Source organism: Giraffa tippelskirchi, chromosome 4, assembly GCF_054371585.1.
Source record: "Giraffa tippelskirchi isolate mGirTip1 chromosome 4, T2T-mGirTip1v1.2.pri, whole genome shotgun sequence".
NCBI lineage: Eukaryota > Metazoa > Chordata > Mammalia > Artiodactyla > Giraffidae > Giraffa > Giraffa tippelskirchi.
In genome coordinates, this window is record NC_137278.1 from 85,745,024 (window position 1) to 85,767,457 (window position 22,434).

Consider the following 22,434-nt stretch of genomic DNA (forward strand, 5'->3'; position numbering starts at 1 on the left):
CATATACACTTAAACACTATTTCTACCATGTTCTTTACACTCATAGAAATAAAATTTCTTTTTTCTTTGTAAGGAAACTCTAAGGTGATTGCATAAGAGAAATAATCAATATCACTGTATTATTCAGGTTTTACATTGGTTATTACAAGTTCTGCTTTTATTTTCTTTCCAAGCAGTTTGAAAGTTCAGTGTTTACACAGCTGAAATTGAGGATTAGTCAGGCCCTCATCCGTGTTTGGAAAGAGATGCAAATTCCTTTTTATAAAAAAAAAAAACTGGTCCATAAAGGTCATTCTGTGAAAAGCTACCATTTCCCTATCTTCTTAACCTTTAAATAATTAACTTCCTAGAGCATTTTTCCACCGAAGCAACAATCTGATCAATAAATACATGTAATATTATTTCTTAAAAAAAAAAAAAAAAATTCTATGAGTTTACATCACTGCTGCCAGGGGAGGAATTTTTCTATCACAAAATAATTTTGAAAGATCAAATCAAATGATGTAGAAGGTGCCAAGCTTGGAAAAGAATTGATTCTGTTTTTCTTAAAGATTTTATTAATAATGTTAGCCGTACTTCATATCTCATGCCACAGACTTCTAGGAAATATATTACTTCACCTCTAGTATTTTCATATCTGATTTTTCAATATGTATTAAGAGGCTGGCTTAACATCTGTGTATTAAAAGCAATGTATGTGTTTTAATCCTGGGGGTGTGGCTGGTGATAAAAAATGAGGTTTTGGTCCTTCCTACTTGGGTGTTTTTTGTTTTTTTTTTTTGAAGAAATTATCACAAATGTCTTTTCATGCAATGCGCAAAGTATTTAACTCTCCGTGAGATAAACAGTACAGATTAAATAGCATCTTCATTTTCTGGAGGAGAGCATTTAGCTTGGGTCCAATGTCCTGTGCCTAACGCTTCCCCAAACCTCTTCTACAGGGCTCAGCTTCCTAGCGTCTCAATAAACATGAGTTATTTTGCTTTGCCTTTGCCCAGGGGGCAGCAGCTAATTCCTGCTGGCATGGAGTTCAGTGTTAAGCCCACGTACAGTGTGATGGTCTTCTGTTACTCTGAATGGGAAGGAGCAAGTTTGAGCAGTAGGTACCACTGGTGAATTGCCCTTTCTAGAAGCTCTCCTCTCCTGTTTCATCAGAAAGAGAACGTGGCTGTTCACTTATAGGACTGTTTCCTGCTTTAGTCTTTCCCTAAATATGCCTAATCTTAGGTTTGCTGCTGGGGTGAGGAGATCTGGAACATTTCCTTGGTTACAGCGGACATTCCATTTGCAATATATTCTGAAGGCCTTGAGATGCAATCCCCTCCATGACCCTCTTGAGACAGGATGATGACAGCAACCAAAGAGTCACATTACAAGTATGTGTGAGTAAACAATGCCCCCTAATCCTGAAAAAGACATCCATTTATAAAATTCTGTGACAGTGATAATGCTCAGCAAACTACTTTTCAACAGAATTATTTGGGAAGCTTTATTCTCTTTATATTAAAATCATCACAGACACTAATGATACAAACTCATACTTCTATGAGAAAAAGACTTCTAATGTAATATTCCAAAAATAAAAGAGAACTTGGAAATTCATTCCACCCCCTCTTAGTTTTCTCATTCAAAGACTTGGAAAATAAGAAGTGTGTGTGTGTTTCAAGTGGAATTTAGAAGAAAGCCATTGGTAAGTTTCAGAAAACAGGCACTGACAATAGGAATGGGCCAAACACAAAGGGATGCAAATAAAAAGGAAGAGTGTAGAAAGGGGGTAACTTCAGATAGTAAAAGACATGGAAGAAATAAAAAATAAAGGGTAAGAAATGAAGTACAAGAGCAAAAATACTTTCAAAGCAGATTCTTCCACACAGTAGCCGTCCGTAAAGAGGTCAATCAGGTGGGGAATCAGGCCATGACAGAGCAAGAAAATCAAGTGCTAGGCATGTAAGCCACACTGCAGAGGACTATCCTAGAAGGCTGCCTAGAGGAGCCGACATTTCAAATCAAGTCCTTGAAAAATAGACTTTAAAAAATTTGGCCAGAAACTATGATGTGACAGGTGAGGAATAAAAGTACAACTGTCCTTAGGTCTGTGTGGGTAGAGCAGGCAGGGGAGTGGTGGTCTGTGGAAGGAGTCACAGAGGAGCCTGAGAACCCAGGCAGGGACACATAAACATGTGTTTGTCACTCAGGTGCTAAGGCAGAGGACAATGCCAATCTCTACTGGAAGAGAATCGCCTCAGGGACTTGCCAGGTGGAACAGAGGTTTCTTGGTTTTGCTTTTAGTGATGAAGAAGTCAGAAGACACTGGGAGGAGCAAGCCTGGGAGAGAAGCAGGCTGGGGAGATGGTGAGAAAGGAAAGTCTCATGGATAGAGGGGCTTCCCTGGTGGTCCAGGAGCTAAGACTTTGTGCTTCTGATGCAGGGGGCCTGGGTTAGATCCCTGGTCGGGGAACTAGATCCCACATGCCACAACTAAAAATCTCGCATGCTACAGTAAAAATCTAACATCCGCATGCCGCAACTGAGACGTGGCACAGCCAAATAAATAAATATTACTTCTTACAAAGGCTCATTGATGGAGATATTACTAGAAACTGGAGAAGTCAGGAGAAGAAAAGCGGGCAGAACTGGGTGAAAGAAGAGACTATAGAAAGCAAAAGAAAGAGCCATGGAGAAAGAAAACCGAGAGAGACACGTAGGGGCGAGGTGCAGCCAGCAACACAGAAGGCAAGGAGACGACGTCACCGCGGCGCAGCCCCAGCACAGCACCGGAACACGTGCATGGCGGGGCCTAGCAAGGATGTCCTAGAGAATAAAACCACATCTGCAGTGACATGTAAAGTGTCTGGAAATGTTTAAAAGGAATTGTAGAAACCATTCCTCTCCAGGCCCTGTTTGTAGCAAGTTCTAGGAACCAAGGGCTTCCCTGGTGGCTCAATGGTAAAGAATCTGCTTGCAATGCAGACCAGGTTCTATCCTGGGTGGGGAAGATTCCCTGGAGAAGAAAATGGTAACCTACTCCAGTATTTTTGCCTGGAGAACCCATAGATAGAGGAGCCTGGAGGGCTACAGTCCAAGGGGTCGCAAAGAGTAGGACACAACTGAGCAACTAACACTAGGATCTAAAATGTATTTCTTTTTTTTTTTGCTAATTACTTTACAATATTGTAATAGTTTTTGCCATACATTGACATGAATCAGCCATGGGTTTACATGTGTTCCCCTTCCTGGACCCCCCACCCACCTCCCTCCCCATCCCATCCCTCTGGGTCATCCCATTGCCCCGGCCCTGAGCCCTTGTCTCATGCATCGAACATGGAATGGTGTTCTGTTTCACATACGATAATATACATGTTTCAATGCTATTCTCCCAGAACGTCCCACCCTCACCTTCTCCCTCAGAGTCCACCAAATTGTTCTATGCATCTGTGTCTCTTATTCTGTCTCGCATATAGGGTTATCGTTACCATCTTTCAAATTCCATATATATGCATTAGTATACTGTATTGTTGTTTTTCTTTCTGGCTTACTTCACTCTGTATAATGGGCTCCAGTTTCATCCATCTCCATGACCCACCTCCCAGAATATTGGAAATAAAAGCAAAAATAAACAAATGGGACCTAATTAAAATTAAAAGCTTTTGCACAACAAAGGAAACTATAAGCAAGGTGAAAAGACAGCCTTCAGAATGGGAGAAAATAATAGCAAATGAAGCAACAGACAAACAATTAATCTCAAAAATATATAAGCAACTCCTGCAGCTGAATTCCAGAAAAATAAACGACCCAATCAAAAAATGGGCCAAAGAACTAAACAGACATTTCTCCAAAGAAGACATACAGATGGCTAACAAACACATGAAAAGATGCTCAACATCACTCATTATTAGAGAAATGCAAATCAAAACCACAATGAGGTATCATTTCACACCAGTCAGAATGGCTGCTATCCAAAAGTCTACAAGCAATAAATGCTGGAGAGGGTGTGGAGAAAAGGGAACCCTCTTACACTGTTGGTGGGAATGCAAACTAGTACAGCCACTATGGAGAACAGTGTGGAGATTCCTTAAAAAACTGGGAATAGAACTGCCATATGACCTAGCAATCCCACTGCTGGGCATATACACCGAGGAAACCAGAATTGAAAGAGACGCGTGTACCCCAATGTTCATCGCAGCACTGTTTACAATAGCCAGGACATGGAAGCAACCTAGATGTCCATCAGCAGACGAATGGATAAGGAAGCTGTGGTACATATACACAATGGAATATTACTCAGCCATTAAAAAAAATACATTTGAATCGGTTCTACTGAGATGGATAAAATGTATTTCTAATGCAACAGTGTGGGTGTCTCTTGTATTAAGAAGATAAAATGGTTTACATATATATATGGTTTACTCAACTGGTATGTCAGTTCACTCAAATATCAACACCTCCTTATTAAAAATTCATTTTAGATACTATATACAGCGAGCAGAAATTTTCATGAAAATAAAAGCACAATTTGGTAGTAAACTCCTCTCACTCTGGTTTTTGGAGGTGGAAAGAAACTTGACCCAATCTTTTTTTTAATAACAAATGAGCATATTTTCCTCAGCCTTACCTACATTTATGGTATAGATCCACTACAAATACACAATAAGACCTCAGGAGTTTTATGGCATTTTACAATGTTTGCATTCTAAATACTGTGGTTTCACTGTCTTTAAATTTTTTCCTCCAAAGGTCTTTTTTTCCAATCAGAAATTATTTAAAAAAAATTCTTCCAAAGTTAATTTATTTTACAGGTTAGCTAAATACATTTTAAAAAACTCACTCTGCCAACTATAACAGTTGAGTGATATTATACGTGGTCTCCTGCCTTAAAAAAAAATATGTACATACACAAAAACCTGCACTAGATCTCTCCGGGAAGAGAGAACAAGAATGCTGTTTGGGTTCAATTGTCAGAACCACAGGATGATCTGCATGAAGCAGGGACCTGCTCTTTTTTCTTTTGCTCTACTTGTAATTTAACAAAAGCACATAGGGGTACTGTCCCTTCTATCTAGAAGTGTGAACAGACTATTCCTCAATTAAGTGTGGTCCATTACATCTTTGATAAAATGAATGATTTTTATTCTACAGAACTAGGAATGAGATGATGGGGTACAGAAGGAACATTCTTGAATGTGGAGAAACCTGCTATTCAACAGGCACTGCATGTCTGCCATAGGGCAGGCATTGTGTGAGCAGTGAGCTGGGTGGCAGCCGATGCAAAGAGGAAAGACACAGCGTACAGGTCTTGTTACCCTGCTGGTGGATGTGAGGTTCCTGCTGGAGGCAGGAATAAACAGCTGAAAGTTTTAAGGGTTTAAAACCAGATTTATGTTTTGAAAATATGAATTGGCAGCAGTGTGGAACAGGAATTGATGAGAGAAACGGGGAGAGAAATGAGGAGAAAGGCAAGTGCCACAGTCCAGGTAAGAGATGCTGAAGGGCTGGCCTGGGGCAGGGGTAACAGTAGCAGAGAGATTTGAAGGATACTGCTGAGGAAGAGCTGGCAGGATGTTACAATGGCTTGGATGAATGGGGGTAAAGGGGGGTTAAAGTACGACCTCAGGATTTCCAGTATAGATGTTTGGCAATTAATGAGTATACACAGGGAAAATAACAAGTTGGAGAGGGAAGGGTAATTAATTTGCTTTTGGATAATTTTAGGCAGAGACGCTTATAAGACACTCCAGGAAGAAGGTCCAATAACAAGTGGCTGGAAATAGAGGAGAGTGGCACACAGGAGAGGGGTGGAGGCAAACATATTTATTTTGGCTGTCCACACCAAGTAAATAATAGTTGACTCAGAGAAGAGGTAAAATATCCCAGGAGAAGAACAGAGAGTAAAAAGAGGGAAAAACACACAGCTCTCTGGGACATTATTATTTAAGGAATGGCAATAGAAAGAGTCCAGAAGGAGAGAGAAAAAGAACAGTGTAAGTGGTAGGAGGATACGGGGAAGAGCAATGTCCTGAAATCAATCAAAGGGAAAAGGGGGAGTGAAGATGAAAAACTGTCATAGAGGAAGGAGTTTCACCCAGATGAAGGGTCTGAGGGCCTGATCTCAGTGCACTGAGGATGAACTGGGAGACAGTTCCAGTGGAGGTAGCTGTGTCTCTTTCAAGAATTCGGAGGTCAATGTGGTGCCAGAAATTATTCCTGGATGGTAACACAGCAGTGGCATTTTCTTTTTTGATGTATTTTTATATTTGTCAATTTTCTGAGAATATGCGTCATTTTAAAATGAGAACAAAACAAAGAAATAAAGTAAAAAGGAAGGTGATTTTTAGAAGAATGAGGTATTATGGGGTCTTTGGCCTGGAGAAGCAGAATTAAGTGGAAGGATCCTGGAACTGGGGTCCTGGGCCATTCTGCCAAAAATTAGCTATAAGATTTAGAAATTCTCTATAGGCCTTGGCTTCCTTCAGTTCAGTTCAGTTCAGTCACTCAGTCGTGTCTGATTCTTTGTGACCCCATGGACTGCAGCACGCCAAGCTTCCCTGTCCATTACCAACTCCCAGAGTTTACTCAAACTCATGTCCATTGAGTCGGTGATGCCATCCAACCATCTCATCCTCTGTCGTCCCCTTCTCCGCCCGCCTTCAATCTTTCCCAGCATCAGGGTCTTTTCCGTTGAGTCAGTTCTTCACATCAGGTGGCCAAAGGATTGGAGTTTCAGCTTCAACATCAGTCCTTCCAATGAACACCCAGTACTGATCTCCTTTAGGATGGATCTCCTTGCAGTCCAAGGGACTCTCAAGAGACTTCTCCAACACAACAGTTCAAAAGTATCAACTCTTCGGCACTTATCTTTCTTTATAGTCCAGCTCTCACATCCATACATGATTACTGGAAAAACCATAGCTTTGACTAGATGGACATTTGTTGGCAAAGTAATGTCTCTGCTTTTTAATATGCTGTCTAGGTTGGTCATAACTTTTCTTCCAAGGAGCGAGCGTCTTTTAATTTTGTGGCTGCAGTCACCATCTTCAGTGATTTGGGAGCCCAAAAAAATAAAGTCTGTCATTTTTTCCATTGTTTCCCCATCTATTTGCCATGAAGTGATTGGACCCGATGCCGTGATCTTAGTTTTCTGAGTGTTGAGTTTTAAGCCAGCTTTTTCACCTTCCTCTTTCACTTTCATCAAGAGGCTCTTTACTTCTTCACTTTCTGCCATAAGGGTGGTATCATCTGCATATGTAAGGTTATTGATATTTCTCCCAGCAGTCTTGATTCCAGCTTGTGCTTCATCCAGCCCAGCATTTCTCATGATGTACTCTGCATATAAGTTAAATAAACATGGTGACAATATACAGCCTTAACGTACTCCTTTCCCAATTTGGAACCAGCCTGTTGTTCCATGTCCAGTTCTAACTGTCGCTTCTTGACCTGCATACAGATTTCTCAAGAGGCAGGTCAGGTGGTCTGGTATTCCCATCTCTTGAAGAATTTTCCACAGTTTATTATGATCCACACAAAGGATTTGGCATAATCAATAAAGCAGTGGTAGATGTTTTCCTGGAATTCTCTTGCTTTTTTGATGATCCAATGGATGTTGGCAATTTGATCTCTGGTTCCTCTGCCTTTTCTGAATCCAGCTTGAACATCTGGAAGTTCTCGGTTCACGTACTATTGAAGCCTGGCTTGGAGAATTTTGAGCATTAGTTTGCTAGTGTGTGAGATGAGTGCAATTGTGCGGTAGTTTGAACATTCTTTGGCAGTGCTTTTCTTTGGGATTGGAATGAAAACTGACCTTTTCCAGTCCTGTTGCCACTGTTGAGTTTTCCAAATTTGCTGGCATATTGAGTGCAGCACTTTCATGCATCATTTTTTTAGGATTTGAAGTAGCTCAACTGGAATTCCATCATTTCCACTAGCTTTGTTCATAGTGATGCTTCCTAAGGCCCATTTGACTTCACATTCCAGGATGTCTGGCTCTAGGTGAGTGATCACACCATCATGATTATCTGGGTCATGAAGATCGTTTTTGTATAGATCTTCTGTGTATTCTTGCCACCTTATGTTAATATCTTCTGCTTCTGTTAGGTCCATACCATTTCTGTCCTTTATTGTGCCCATCTTTGCATGAAATGTTCCTTTGAAGAGATCTCTAGTCTTTTCCATTCTATTGTTTTCCCCTATTTCTTTGCATTGATCGCTGAGGAAGGCTTTCTTATCTCTCTTTGCTATTCTTTGGAACTCTGCATTCAAATGGGTATATCTTTCCTCTTCTTCTTTGCCTTTAGCTTCTCTTCTTTTCTTAGCTATTTGTAAGGCCTCCTCAGACAGCCATTTTGCCTATTTGCATTTCTTTTTCTTGGGGATGGTCTTGATCCCTGCCTCCCATATATAATGTCACGAACCTCCATCCATAGTTCTTCAGGCACTCTGTCTATCAGATTGAATCCCTTGAATCTATTTGTCACTTCCACTGTATAATCATAAGGGATTTGATTTAGGTCATACCTGAATGGTCTGGTGGTTTTCCCTACTTTCTTCAATTTAAGCTTCCTTATCTGTAAATAAAGCTGCTGGGCTGGAAAAACACTAAGGTTTTTCTAGATGTAGATGTCTAGGACCGTCAGCTTGTGACATGAGAATAAGCTCTTAATATTTAAGGAAACCCTATCATGAACTGTATACAGAACACTTATTTTATAATCCAAATTATAACTCCAATTTATACATCTTATATTTTCTGACCTTGCCTATTTGCTTTTCTTGAAGAACAATTATTACATAATGCAAATAACCAGCCCAATTTATGTTTTATAATGTCTGATCTTGATCATTTTCTTTTCTTAAAGCAAAGAACACCTGTATTAATTATATGTTGGTGTTCTTTTCATTATACTTTCTGTTTTAAAAACAAAATTCAGTTCCCCCCCAGAGTATCCTCTGTGCACCAATGAAGCATTTTGTGGGTATGGCTTCAGTTGCCCACACAAAATATTTACTGCTTCCTTTAGAGTGCCCTAGGACATAAAGCTCTTAGTGAGCAATTATCAGAGGCACTGAGGAAATAAAAACATCAGGCTATATTTCATAGCCATATGCCTAACAGGTGGTAAGTGGTCTGCTATGGGCCTTTTTCAGTTATTTCTGTTTCAGGTGCTTTTAGGCAATGTACAGCAATGTAAATTAGCGGCCAAAGGCCCAGGCAGTGAAAACATTCGACCCAGACCTAAAAAGTTAGGTGGGAGCCTAGTAGTTTAGAAACAAAAATCCTGGGACGTTAAAGTTCAAAAGTACCTTCAAAGTTACCTGGGACAATGCCCTACTGAAAGTAAGAGTCCTTCTGCCAGCCAGTAGGTGTCCCACCTGGTCTTGGACAACACTAGGGAAACACCCACAATTTCACAAGAAATTGTGACCAGCTCTAGCTATTGGAAAGTTCTTCTGCATACTGATCTGAAATCTGTCTTTCTGGCATCCACTCCTCAGGCCCAGTTCTGTCCTCAGTAATGTAGCACTTCAGATAAAGATGCTACTGCACCTTGTTGGAATGTCTGTTGCTCTATGGACATTTGCTGCTGCTGCTGCTGCTAAGTCGCTTCAGTCGTGTCTGACTCTGTGCGACCCCATAGACGGCAGCCCACCAGGCTCCCCTGTCCCTGGGATTCTCCAGGCAAGAATACTGGAGTGGGTTGCCATTTCCTTCTCCAATGCATGAAAGTGAAAAGTGAAAGTGAAGTCGCTCAGTCGTGTCCGACTCTTAGCGACCCCATGGACTGCAGCCTACCAGGCTCCTCCGTCCATGGGCTTCTCCAGGCATTTAGAGCCAAGTAAAAATATTACGGCCTACAAAGCAAATGTCTCTTTTTTTCCCTAATTATTTTCCAGGAAGAATGACATCTAAGCTTTTAGTCTATCATGTAAAGAATGAAATTAGTTTGAATCCTTGATAAAAACTTTAACTTAAATATGGTACAACATGTTTTATTCTAGGTAACAGCAGGTTCTTTGACTGGAAAATGATACAGACTCTTTTCACTTAACCAACTTGTTAGATGAACAAATGTTCTCCCGTCCTCTGAAAAACATCCTGGCTAATCCCCACAAGCAAGTGGACGGCTCATAGCCAGTTGGCTGTTCTCAGGTGGGTCCACACACTTCCGTTCTGATGCGTTAACCAGTACGCCAACTATGACTCAGCTATGCTTATTCTCAAACACTCTGTGCCCATGTAATGATTACGTAATTACATAAGTAAATTGTATACAAACTAATCAAATATGAGTGAGTAGAAGAGTTGTTTCTAGAACAAGTTTAAAGCTTTTAGAAAGACTAAGGTTAAAAAAAGTTTTAAAAAAAGTTATCAAACTAGAAGTGGGTAAGACAACCATAGAAAATTGAGAAAAATTGTGAAAACCTAAAGTGACTTTGCACTTATTTACCTAGCAAAGACCTTTAAATTCTTACTCCGTTTGAAGTGGGTGGTGTTGCTAAGTCGCTTCAGTCGTGTCCGACTCTGTGTGACCCCATAGACGGCAGCCCACCAGGCTCCGCCGTCCCTAGGATTCTCCAGGCAAGAATACTGGAGTGGGTTGCCGTTTCCTTCTCCAGTGCTTGAAAGGGAAAAGTGAAAGTGAAGTCGCTCAGTCGTCCGACTCTTAGCGACCCCATGGACTGTAGCCCACCAGGCTCCTCCGTCCATGGGATTTTCCAGGCAAGAGTACCGGAGTAGGGTGCCATTGCCTTCTCCGAGTGGGTGGTGTAGACAACACATAATAGATGTGGTTTATGCAAGACAAGCCATACAGAATGCAAATGGATTTCTACTCAAAGACAGATCTCAGTTCTTTTTCAGAGATTGGGGAATAAACATATGTTACATGCTTTCAGTTAAAACTTAAATATTGAAAAGACATATTATCATTTTTATGACTGCCAGTTTTAATCAGCTTTTTCAAAAAATTGACCGGTTTATCAATTTGATGAAGTTTGATGAAGTCAGGGAGGAAGCTCCTCTTGCAGTTTATAGCTAATCTCTCAGGATAGATAATTTCTAAAATGAAGATATTATCAAAGACAATCTTAAGACTCCATAAAATCAGTTCAGGTTTGCCAAGAACCATACAAATTGAGATATGGTAGAAATCAGAATTGCCAGGGATGATACAAATTAATAAGCTTCAGCAGTTACTAAGGCAGATTATACTGACATGGACCAATAAAACAACTGAGTATGTACAATACTTGGCAGAAGCCAGAGAACTATGGGGAAAATAGGCAAGAAATGCAGAAATTAAAGGATCAGATATAATGTTAAGAGGAAAGAGAAACTATGTATACATTGGCAGACAAGTTTTATGAAGCTGAGTATTCAAAATGCTGTTCTTTGCAGAAGCAGGAAAGTACTTAGGGAACTCTGGAAAATCTTCCAGATGGAAAATCTTCCAGAGTCAGTCAATGAGAGAACAAGGAGATAAAGGGAGCAAAGAGGCAAAGCAGGTGATAGGGACTTAATTACAGAAAAACTTAAAAAGTAGAGGAGGAGGAATAAGGCTTACAAGAAGAGTTACTATAAAGTTTTAAGTAGTTTACAGTGAGCTTGGGTTCCCTGGTGGCTCAGATGGTAAAGAATCTGCCTGCAATACAGGAGAGCTGGGTTTGATCCCTGGAGAAGGGAATGGCAACCCACTCCAGTATTCCTGCCTTGAGAATTCCACAGTCAGAGGAACCTAGAGGGCTACAGTCCATTGGGTCGCACACAGTTGGACACAACAGAGTAACTGACATTTTCACTTTCACACTGTACAGTGAGCTAATCCAGTTCATGGAAAATGATTCAGATGGTCTCACGATCTTATTAAGGCACTATTAATCTCTAAAAAAGAAGTGAGCAAACTTTAGGATCGCAGACATCTACCTTAATTGAAGCTAGCTGAACTGAACAACCCCCTTCTTGACATTACTAAAGCACTCTAGCAAAAAAATATTTGCAGTCAAAAAAAATCCACCATCTCCAAAGAGATCACGAAAGGAAGAGAAGTACATAACCCTTATGTATTTGGATTTTAATATTTCACATAGTACTTCACTATTAACAAATGGCTTAAATGTATATAATATTTTTTAAAACCCATAAAGCTCTGTGAAGCAAATATAGCCTTTATTTTACAGGTGAGAAAATCAAACTCATAGATGTTGAATAATATGCCCAAGCTTGCATAGCCAGAAAACAGTTTGCAGATCAGAACCTGGTCATTCCAATTTAAGTATTCAAAAAAAGTGTGGAAAATAAAGGAAAGAATTAAAATTTCCATTAATTCCAATAATTATCTTTTAATGTCTTCTTTCCCTCCCCTTTCTCCACAGACTGTGATCACTGGACTATCTTTTCTTTTGTTCACTTGACATTGTATCACATGCATTTATCATGACTACTAACCTTCATACAGATGAGTTAATGACTACACAATACTCTATGAATTATTCCAGTCACAATAAAACTACGGGGGATGTTGCTACTCTATAGAACCAAAGACAAATAAAAAGGTAGTTACTTCACCAATCCTATTATTGGCCAGCCAGGTTTTTTATTTTTTATTTTTTTTTCCCATTACAAGTAGAGTTAAGACAAAAAGTCTCTTCTTCATGGCTCATAAGTTGCAGGGATGGTCATTAAAGGAAGAGCAACGTCTCCCTCCAGAAATACTTTTTTCCCTTTCATAGTGTTTTTGAATTACTGTCTCTGCATTTAATTCTGCACCCATAACCTTTCTGTATTTAATCATTAAGAAGAAAACGTGTGTGAATGAAAATATTTTTACATTTTATTCCCTACTGCTTGCAAAGATAATTGTCTCACACAGGACAAGTGTACCCTATTGAGGAAGAGCCAAAGTTTTCTTAGAAGCATGGATAAAATCAACGGGAATTGAGCAAGATAGTAACACAGTCTATGTTTCATTTTATTTGAGTCTCAAAGGACCATTTAGTCTCCTACTTGCCTCAAAACACAATCATACTATAGCCACATGGCACAAACTAAAAGGGTGATCTGGAAATTGACTGATTTCTCTGGAAAAGCATCAGCTCTCCATTTCAGTGTATGCCATGATGACACAGTCTAAATCAAATTTTAAACAAACATAATCACAGCCATTCTCTTGGCCAAATTCTAGGGGATGCGGGGTAGGTGGGGGGAGAACATTAAGAATTCCAAGTGGAAGGAAGTCTTTGTAGATCCCAGGGGACCTATACGTTGCTTTTAATTTAGAGAAGTGTCAAAATACGTTTCTCCAAGGGCCAAGAGAGAAGAATTATGCAACTTAGTGAGATGTTGCCATATTAAGCCCTGAGCTGATGGCTCTCAGTTTTAGGCAATTCCAAGCCAATGTTCTCATCATTTTGGATCCTTCACCCTCCCCACGGCGTCTCCGGGTTGGAAAGCACATTAGAGGTCATCTAGCTCCAAGAGTCATCACCCACGTCTAAAGTCTACTGATAAGGCAGGCCTGGAAACAGCATGAACGCTTCCAGCATGGTGACAAAATATTTGGTCATTTCTTCCTCACTCCCAGAGTCTTTGGCCCAGGCCTGTGTAGGTACAGGTCCCCAGAGAGAAGCCCTCCATCCAGACAGCATCACTCACCTGTGGAGAGCCGGGAGCGGCACTGCCCTGTCATGGGGCTGTACTCCTGGCTTTCGTCAGCGCACACACACAGGAAGGACCCTTCTACGTTTTCACAGAAGGCTTCACCACACACGCCACTGAGCAGCTCACATTCATTCACATCTGGAAAAGGGAGCACAGATTAAGTCAGACGTGTTCCTCACTCCTGACCATGCTTTGTTTTACCAGCTGTGCCATGACTAGTGGTGTCTGCTGGAACAAGGTGACTCCCCCCCGGGAACAATCAAACCCTTCAGCTTTTGGGGGGAAGGGGCTTCCAGAGGCAGGGCTGCAAGCTTTGGTTTGTGTGACAGGACAATGAAAACACAAAGCAAGGCTTGCAAACTCCTATTCTGGTTTTAAGGAACAACTCAAAACTGTACAGCAAGCATCGTATGTACACTTTGTTTAATTTTCACTTCCCTGACTTTTTGACATAATGAGGTCTTAAATAACCGGGTACTTCTGTCTTGGTTTTTAATTCAAGGAAAATTAGCAGCACTGGCACTTCAGAAACTGCCGTATTCTTGAAATGCATTTTTAGAAATTGTTTACAATCAACTCACATGTCTAAAGATATAGTTCCCTAGCAGCCAAAATGTTCAGAACTTGACAACTAGAATTCAGGTTGAGTATCTCTTTGGGAAATGAAGGGACAACTCCTGTAAGTAGTTACTGGGTTACATTAATCATTGGCAGGAAGCAGATTGGTCCAGTAACTTCTCACATATTACCATGCCTTTAAAATTTCTGTTTGTGTTCCACAGTGTAATTTCTACTTCTGCTAGATATTGTTATTTTTACTTAAATATACTTAACTAAAACACTAAAAATTCACAGATGAGTCCATTTTATTCAACAGTAAGCAAGTACATAGCCATAAAGAAAGGCTAATTTTATGTTTGCCCTTGTCCAATACTATTTTTTATCTTTTCTCCTCTGAAGAAATGTTATTAATGAGAGCCCAGTAAACAAAGTACCTGACTTGACATCTGAAATGTTCATGTATTTTATGCATTAAACATGATTAACTGCGTACAAACATTGGCTTTCATGAGCACACTCTAAGATAGTTTATAGAAAGTTAAAAATTTGAGCAATTATCCAAATCATTCAGGGGAAAAAATACTATTTTCACCTGCTATACCCAGTTAATTGAACAAAAAGTTTATCTCTCTTGACTTATTTGGATAATTACCTCAGTTTTCCATTTCACTTTTTATATAAACAGATATAAATCTGATAAGCTGAGTTTTGCTTATGAAAAGATATTATGACAAAGTAAAGCAGAGAGTTGGTATATTTAATCAACCTGGACAGTCATAATTTAGACCAGAAAAATTCACTTTAGAAATTTGCCAGTTTGCATTTATCAATTTTAGGTAACTGTCAAATGGAATTTTCTACTTTCTAACTTGTATTATTTCCATAGCTATTGAAATCTTTCCTACCAGATGGTATTCACTGAATCAAAAAATATTTTCTAGTTTACTTCTATGGTTCAGACTGGGGAGACTATGACAATGTAGGAAGTCTTCAGGGAGCTCCTGCCAACTCCTGCCTTCAGAGAGCTTAACGTCAAGTCATACAGGCCAGGATAAGTGCTAGGAATGAAAAGTACAGAGCACTACGACAGCATGGAACAGTGGACCTTAAGTGCAGTGGTGGGTTAAGGCAGTAATACTGGAACCAAGCTCCATCTGAAGGATGAGTAGATAAGAAGAGTAAGCAGCCAGGGTCCAAGCAGTGGGAACAGAGTGGCCAAAGTTTGGTCCCAGAGGGCTGATTCATCTCTTAAACCCTGAAGAACACCCAATGTGGTGAGGTACATATAAGAGGTGCTCAGTTAATGTTTTTCCAAGAGAACCAACAGACAAATATAACAACACGTGTAAGTCTATTAACACAATAACAGATAGTCCTTCTCTAAGGGTGGTATGTTGTGGGTCGAAATGCAACATTGACGTGGATTTGGTGCACTCATCTGCCTGGTTAGAAATGAACATTAACCAAGGGCTCAGAAGCTAAGTGGAGTCTGTGGTTTGACATCTGATATCGCAGTAGGTAACAGTTAACATTTACTGAGCACCCACAATGGGCCAAACATTAGGCCCAGTCAGGAGAGACAGAGACAGACAGACAGACAATGTTCTCAATCACATGGAGCTTCTTGCCTTGGAAAAGGCAGCTGCAGGCAGCACATACATGATTAATTTTTGCACAAAAGGATTTAAGTATTACAATAGAATTTGCTCAAGGTATTTGGGAAGCAGGAGGAAGGATCATAGCTTAGCTGGAGGGTGAGAAGTGGAACAGGAATGGTACCTGGGAGGAGATGACATTGAACTTCTGGCTTCAGGGGCTTCAGGAATGAATGGGATGGACTGAGGCTCAGGGAAGGGGAAGCCAGGAGGTTATTCTCAACAAAATGAGCAAACAACAGCCTAATCACTTCCCAGCTACATAAACAATCATAAGCAGTTTTATGCTGCAGGAACATAACTGGCGAGGAAGCAGGCAGTTAGGCTGAGAAGGTAAGTGAGGGCCAGACCACAGGACCTATTAAGTTGACATTTAGTGAATGGCAGATGGTTTTTACCACTGTAATTTAGTGCATAGGAAACTATAGCAGGAATTGGAACAAGTGATTACAACAGTATTACCTTAAAGGTGGTTACTATTCAAGTGATTTTATTGTTAAATTTCCAAAGCGACTTTGTTTTCCCAGTTCAATCTGAATGGGAAATGAACTGCTGCTTTCATTGCAAATTTCCAAACTAAAAAGTTGCTGACTCATCCTCAAGTGTCATCTGCCATGTAACAACCAGAGGCATTTTTCCTTAATTAAGAGTAAAGAAAAAGCCTTGTTATCTGTGAAGTTCTGAATTAAATAACTTCTTTCCCATTTAATTGCTCTAATTGCAAGTATGCCTCATAATGAATTTGACTTAAAGAAATCATGGCTGATCAGAACATGACATAGGACGTGGCTTCTTTTACGTGAGCATGTGATGGACCATATTCTAGGACATCTGATGACTCTCAAGATTCCTTCCAGCTCTGACAATCTCAGAACAGATGGAAGAACTATGCTTGCACAATCCAAAGCATCATTTTATGGGTGTCATTCCTGGAAACAGAAACTCCTGCCAACACGTTTCCTTAAATGCACTGCCTAAGGGAGGTACATTTTGAAGACAGACAAGCTCTACCACACACCAGACTCTATTTCCTGTGCAGGAGGGACTGGAGTGTTCCTCATACCCAGCTAAGAGTTTAAACAGATGCTCTTTTTAATATATATTTAAATCCAAAGTTAGGCTTCTCTATTTCTTAACATCCCTAACCATTTCAGAAGCCGTGGGGTCATTGTGCACCTCTCCAAACCATACGACGAGATCAGATTATGTAATTCTGCCCAGTTACCTTGCTTCCATCTCTCCTGTGGTTGATGATTTTGATTTCTTTTTGATAGAGAGATGTCGGGAGAAAAAAAAAAATCTAAGAACTCACCCACACACCCTTGCCCATCCTGTGGGGCCTGAAAGCCCTGATAACAGAGGCAGCGGAAGGAGCCAGCCGTATTGTCACAAAACCCGTGACTGTCACAAATAGTGTTGTTTACACATTCATCAATATCTGCAAAAAAGACATTGACCATGAGACACAAAACACAGACAGACAAACACTAGATATTAATGGAGAGACAGAGGTGCTCAACACACCCCGATTAGTATGAGATGATCATGTTTACACGGAATGAACTTCTAAAACATTTTATATATAAATAAAATGTTTTGATGAACATATATCAATAGACAAAATATTGGGTTTTATGAGAAACAAAACATTTACTTTTCCTCAGGAAATGTTTTGAAACTGAAATGACTGCTACAATTGCCCCAGTCCACGTTTTCTAAATATTTTTGATTACTTCATTTCCAAGGAGAGGATATTCCTACAGTGGAAATATGTGCAAATATTGTCACCTTTTTTGATTGCTGTAAATACTAATAGTTCTATCTGGCAAATTGGCGGCTGAAATCATTGGCCTGCTTGAGCAACGATTTACTCGGTCCTAGAGATAATGAATGGACAGAGGAGCCTAGCAGGCTACAGTCCATGGGGTCACAAAGAGTTGGATACAACTCAGCAACTGAGCACAAACACTTGGTCAAGTTTAAATAGCATTCCCTTGAAGGGAAGGAGGCAGGAGTAGAGGGAGGCAGAGAGGGAGAATCTGATCTGATAAATTCAGCAGAGTAGCCAGCCAGTTCCTGTCACTCTAGAGGAAAGACTTTATTCACAGGGAACGATTTCCTGTCACCAATTTATAGCCACTCAGATCCTAAATGTCACTGCTGCTCCAACTGATTAGCCAGTGGCCAACTTGTAAGTTCACTTTGTTCTCTATAAACTTGATGACAGTGGTCCTGTGCTATCTCCCATTAATAAAAGTGTTCTCGTAAAAGTGAAGTCTCAGTTTTAAAGTCACAAATGGACTTTTCAATACAGTTCTTTATCCTCAGCCACGCTACTCACTCTCCTCTCCAGTCTCCCATCCCCAGCACGTCCGTTCTCCTTGTTTATGGCCACACTGCACGTTGCAACTGCCAGGCTCTTTGTCCTCTCTGCCTCTTGACCAAACAGGTCCCAAATACAAGTTTTTTTGAGAAACGATCAACAGAATGTGCAATTATTGCATCCAAATACATGTGAAGAAGATTTCATGTTTATGTTCAAATAACAAAATGAGGTAACAAATGATAAAGAACATGACAAGTGAAATCACACTCGACAGAATTCAGTTTGGGCAAGTTCATACTAGTAAAGTTAAGTTTTTCTAAAACTTCAAACACTGAGTCAGAAATTTTTCAAGAAAAGAAGACGCACGCAATGATATTCAGCAGCTCCCTCACGTCTCTTCCTAACTGTCCAACACTATCAAGCGTAACTTCAGAGACAGTCTCACTTTTGAACTGTAAAATATGAGTGACTATAAAACTTTCTTAATTTTCTTAAAACACTGTCCCTTCTCCTTAAGGCTGGGCCCTCTCTCCATGCCTACCAGTCACCTCTTCCTCTGGTCCCACCTGCTCATCCTTCTCCTGCATCTTCAATGATTCCTCCCTGGCTCCTTCCCTCACTGCTTTCAGAAATGTCACAGTCTCTTAGAAAAGCTTTCATTTAACCACAATGTCCCCTACTGTGCTTTTTCTGTTTCTTCTATCCTTGCAAAATGTATCAAAAGAACTATCTATGTTCACTGCTTTTATCTCCTAATATACCTCATCAGCAAAAAGGAAACAGTGACAATACTAGTAACGTTAATAATACTAGTATGTTTCTAGAATTACTATGATAATTTACAAAATTAAAATGCACAAGGTGCATAAAACACTGCCTACCATATAACTTAGGAAGTGTACATGTTACTGTTACTATTATAATTATTACTCCTCCTCTTACTCTTTCCTTACTGACTTACACTATGTCTTTCTAACTCTTTATCCTTTGAGAAAAACCACCAGCAGCCAACCTATCATTAAATTCAATGATCATTTTCTAGTCAGTCATCATCACGTCTGGTCACCTTTCTCCTTAAACTCCCTTTTCACGACCCCTGACGGAGGATTATTCTTGTTCTAACTAACCTCCCTGGCTCACTGAGCCTCACCCTTTCTCAGCCTGAAGGTGGTGCCTGTCAGGGCTCAGGCCGGCCCTCCCTGTGACCTGCTTTATTCCCCAAAACTCCTTTCTCCTCTGCTCTCCACCCTCTCCACAGACTTTACGTGGCATGAATCCAGTGTTAGTCTTCGGCCAAGATCCTTCTTATTCTTGATCATTTCCATTTCATCTTCTGTTATCATCTCAAATTCACTATTCACTGTCTTCCTTCTAAACCCCACTTCCTGACCTTCCTGAGCAATCTCTCTGACCTCTACCCTTTTTTTAAACCTCTACATCTTACTTCAACTTGAATGGAAAAACTCAACGAAATGATTTCACATCTTAAAATAAAAAAAAAGTAAATCTTTCTTGAAGCATCTAACACAAAAAAGACACTCATTAAATCTGTCCTGATGGATTTTCAATGTCAGCATCAGGCTGGGATCACAACTGATTTACTAGTCAGAACCACAAGAGACGGAATTGCACTGTGTCATCAAGTCACTTCACACCGGCCACTGCTCATTTTAGACTTCCTGAAATGGGCATTTGTGGAAGAGATTACGTTATTCAATGAACCACAGGATTTAAGGGCTGGAAAGAAACTCAGAAGTGCTTTAATTACCATTTGCATGCTGATGGTTTCCCAATCTCTCTCAAGGGTCTGTCCTTCAGAACTCTCTATCTCATATCTATTGGACACAGTCATAGTAAATGAACTCCCTACTGCTCCCCTCCTCAGCTCATCTCCATTTCTCTTGTATTCTGTCTCCTGAGAGCCCAAGCTGTCATCCCAGCCAGGAACCTTAGTGTCAATTCTTCCTTCTCTCCTAGTCCTTGTCCCTTCCCAATCCTACCCTCTTATCTTTCCTGGTATTTCTCATCCCCCTAATTGGTTTATCTCCAGTTTTGTCTGCTTCCCTCATATCCATTCTCCAGTGATTTCCCTGGTAGTCCAGTGGCTAAGACTCTGCTCTCCCAGTGCAGGGAGCCTGGGTTTGATCCCCGGTCAGGGAACTATATCCCACATGCAGTAACTAAGAGCTCGCATACTGCAAATAAAGATCCTGCCTGCCACAGCTAAGACCCAGCACAACCAAATTAATTAATTAATTTGAAAAAATCCATTCTCCACAAAACTGCAAACCTGCCAGGGACATTCCCTCACTCAGAATGTTCTATACCGTTTTGAGGCTAGAGAACACGAATCACTCTCTGTAGCAGAGTACCGTTCATCATCGGGCATCTGGCTACACATCTGGCCATAGTTCTTAGCCAACTTCTTTCCTAATTCATGCTTCTGCCCTATGAGCCTAGGTACTAGAGTTCTTTGAAAACCCTATAGTCTTCAATTTCTCACTGACTTCGTGCATACACCTTTCTCCATTAGAAATTCTCCCCTCTGCCCACTTTGCTCAAAACTCTCCCTGGCCCTTGATCAGCCCAAGAGATACCTCCTCTGTGGCAGATTTCAGGGCCCCTCCTCTGTGCTCCCAGAGTATGTGGGGACACTATAGTGCTTAACAGGGCTACTTCTGGGGGTAGGGAACCTTCAACTCAACCTCGCCAGCAGCTTATTCCCTTCTAAAAGGGGACAGTGGAGGGTAGAGGAGGAAGAGGGGGAAATGGCACCTAGAAACCCAGTGGATTTCAGTCCAGATTCTTGAAGTAAACCCTCTTGCTTTCCTTTTTATTGTTTCTTTTATTCATTCAAGATGATGATTTATTGTTAATGACAGTCAGCTCAAGGACTGAATAACTGACCTTAAGGTGAACAAGTTCTGCATTGGTAATGAATTACTGGGCGTCTTGCAGTCTCAGATTTACTGTAATAGTGATTAACACAGAAAGTTCAGATGAGCAATATTTTGGACTTCAATGAATAGGAAAAAATAACCTAAAATGCCTGGAGACCAGCTCTTCAACAACTAATATTTTATGAAAATGATATACTCTAACTCTCTGCAGTTTCATGCTTTCAACAATGAGGTGAGGTAATAGCCTAATAAGAGGATGTTTGTTTCATGTCTCTGACTAATGATCTATATTTAAAAGCCCCATTATTTCATTAGAATTTTCTTTGATGACAAGCGCTCTCAGAGATATTTTTCCACTGTTAGTCCTATCTATAAACAGATTCATAAGAACTGTCACACTGAAGATTAACTCTAAGGCTAATGGTTAAGAAAATTTATTATGTTAGAATACAAGCCTGACCAAGATGCATACTTTAGTCCGCCTTTGCTGAAATTGAACTTTGAATATGAAACTAAATTTTGAAAGATTCAAACATCACAGATTTTCTTTTTGCTTAATGAAGGATGACTCTAGTAAGTTACTAAAGGAATTCTGCTTAGGCATCTGTAAAAGTCATATATGATATTGTCTATCACCAGTCACACTGTCTACCCAGAAAGTGATACAGGAGTAACTGTTCAGAGATCTCTCAGTTGACAACACAGATGAAGCTGATACATCAGTGTAAGCAGTGATTTCTCATGCACATTTTTGCTATTTATATTTTACTAAGCAAGGCAGATATAAACATTACCATTTCAATGAAAATGAATTCAAGAAAAGAATTATGCAGACCAAGGAAAGCAGATCATTGATGTGAATTCTCCAATAACAAGATTACCCAAAGGTCAGAAAGTGAGACAGAGCATAATCCTGGGCAAATGCAACTGCCAGGGGCTCATTTTTAAAGGAGCAGTGTTGCCAATGACCCACACGACCATACACTTCGAGGATCTTAACCATTTGCCCTACTTGGTGGACCAATGATCCTTGTCTGTACGCTTCTTTTTTTTGGTGTATAATTGCTTTACAATGTTGTGTTAGTTTCTGCTTTACATCAAAGTGGATCAGCTATATGTATACATACACCCACCCCCTCCTCATGAGCCTCCCTTCCACTCTCCCCCACCGCATCCCATCCCTCTCTACTTAGTCCATTTTCTCAATGGACCAAAGGCTTTTCAAAACCTACTGATCGTTACTAGGGATTCTACACACAAGGGCAGAACTCCAACCTTGTACTATGTCCCTCAACTCTCACTTAGGTAAAGTGAGCTATGAAATAAGGTAAAAGTACAGAGAGG

General features: G+C 40.3%; 1 protein-coding gene across 37 annotated transcripts in view; it reads right to left on the reverse strand.

Moving 5' to 3' along the window:
• LTBP1 (latent transforming growth factor beta binding protein 1) overlaps positions 1 to 22,434 on the reverse strand; it is a 453,402-nt gene that overhangs the window by 46,748 nt on the left and 384,220 nt on the right. For 11 of the 37 annotated variants that reach the window (XM_081590237.1, XM_081590232.1, XM_081590255.1 and 8 more), the window contains 3 exons: positions 17,177 to 17,302; positions 13,643 to 13,786; positions 13,476 to 13,481 (listed from right to left, as the gene is read on the reverse strand). The exons of 1 other annotated variant lie outside the window; for it this stretch is intronic. In XM_081590237.1, coding sequence (XP_081446363.1) covers positions 13,476 to 13,481; positions 13,643 to 13,786; positions 17,177 to 17,302 — 276 coding nt within the window. The remainder of the gene's footprint in view (positions 1 to 13,475; positions 13,482 to 13,642; positions 13,787 to 17,176; positions 17,303 to 22,434) is intronic. 25 more of the 37 variants (XM_081590261.1, XM_081590264.1, XM_081590265.1 and 22 more) reach the window with 5 other exon arrangements.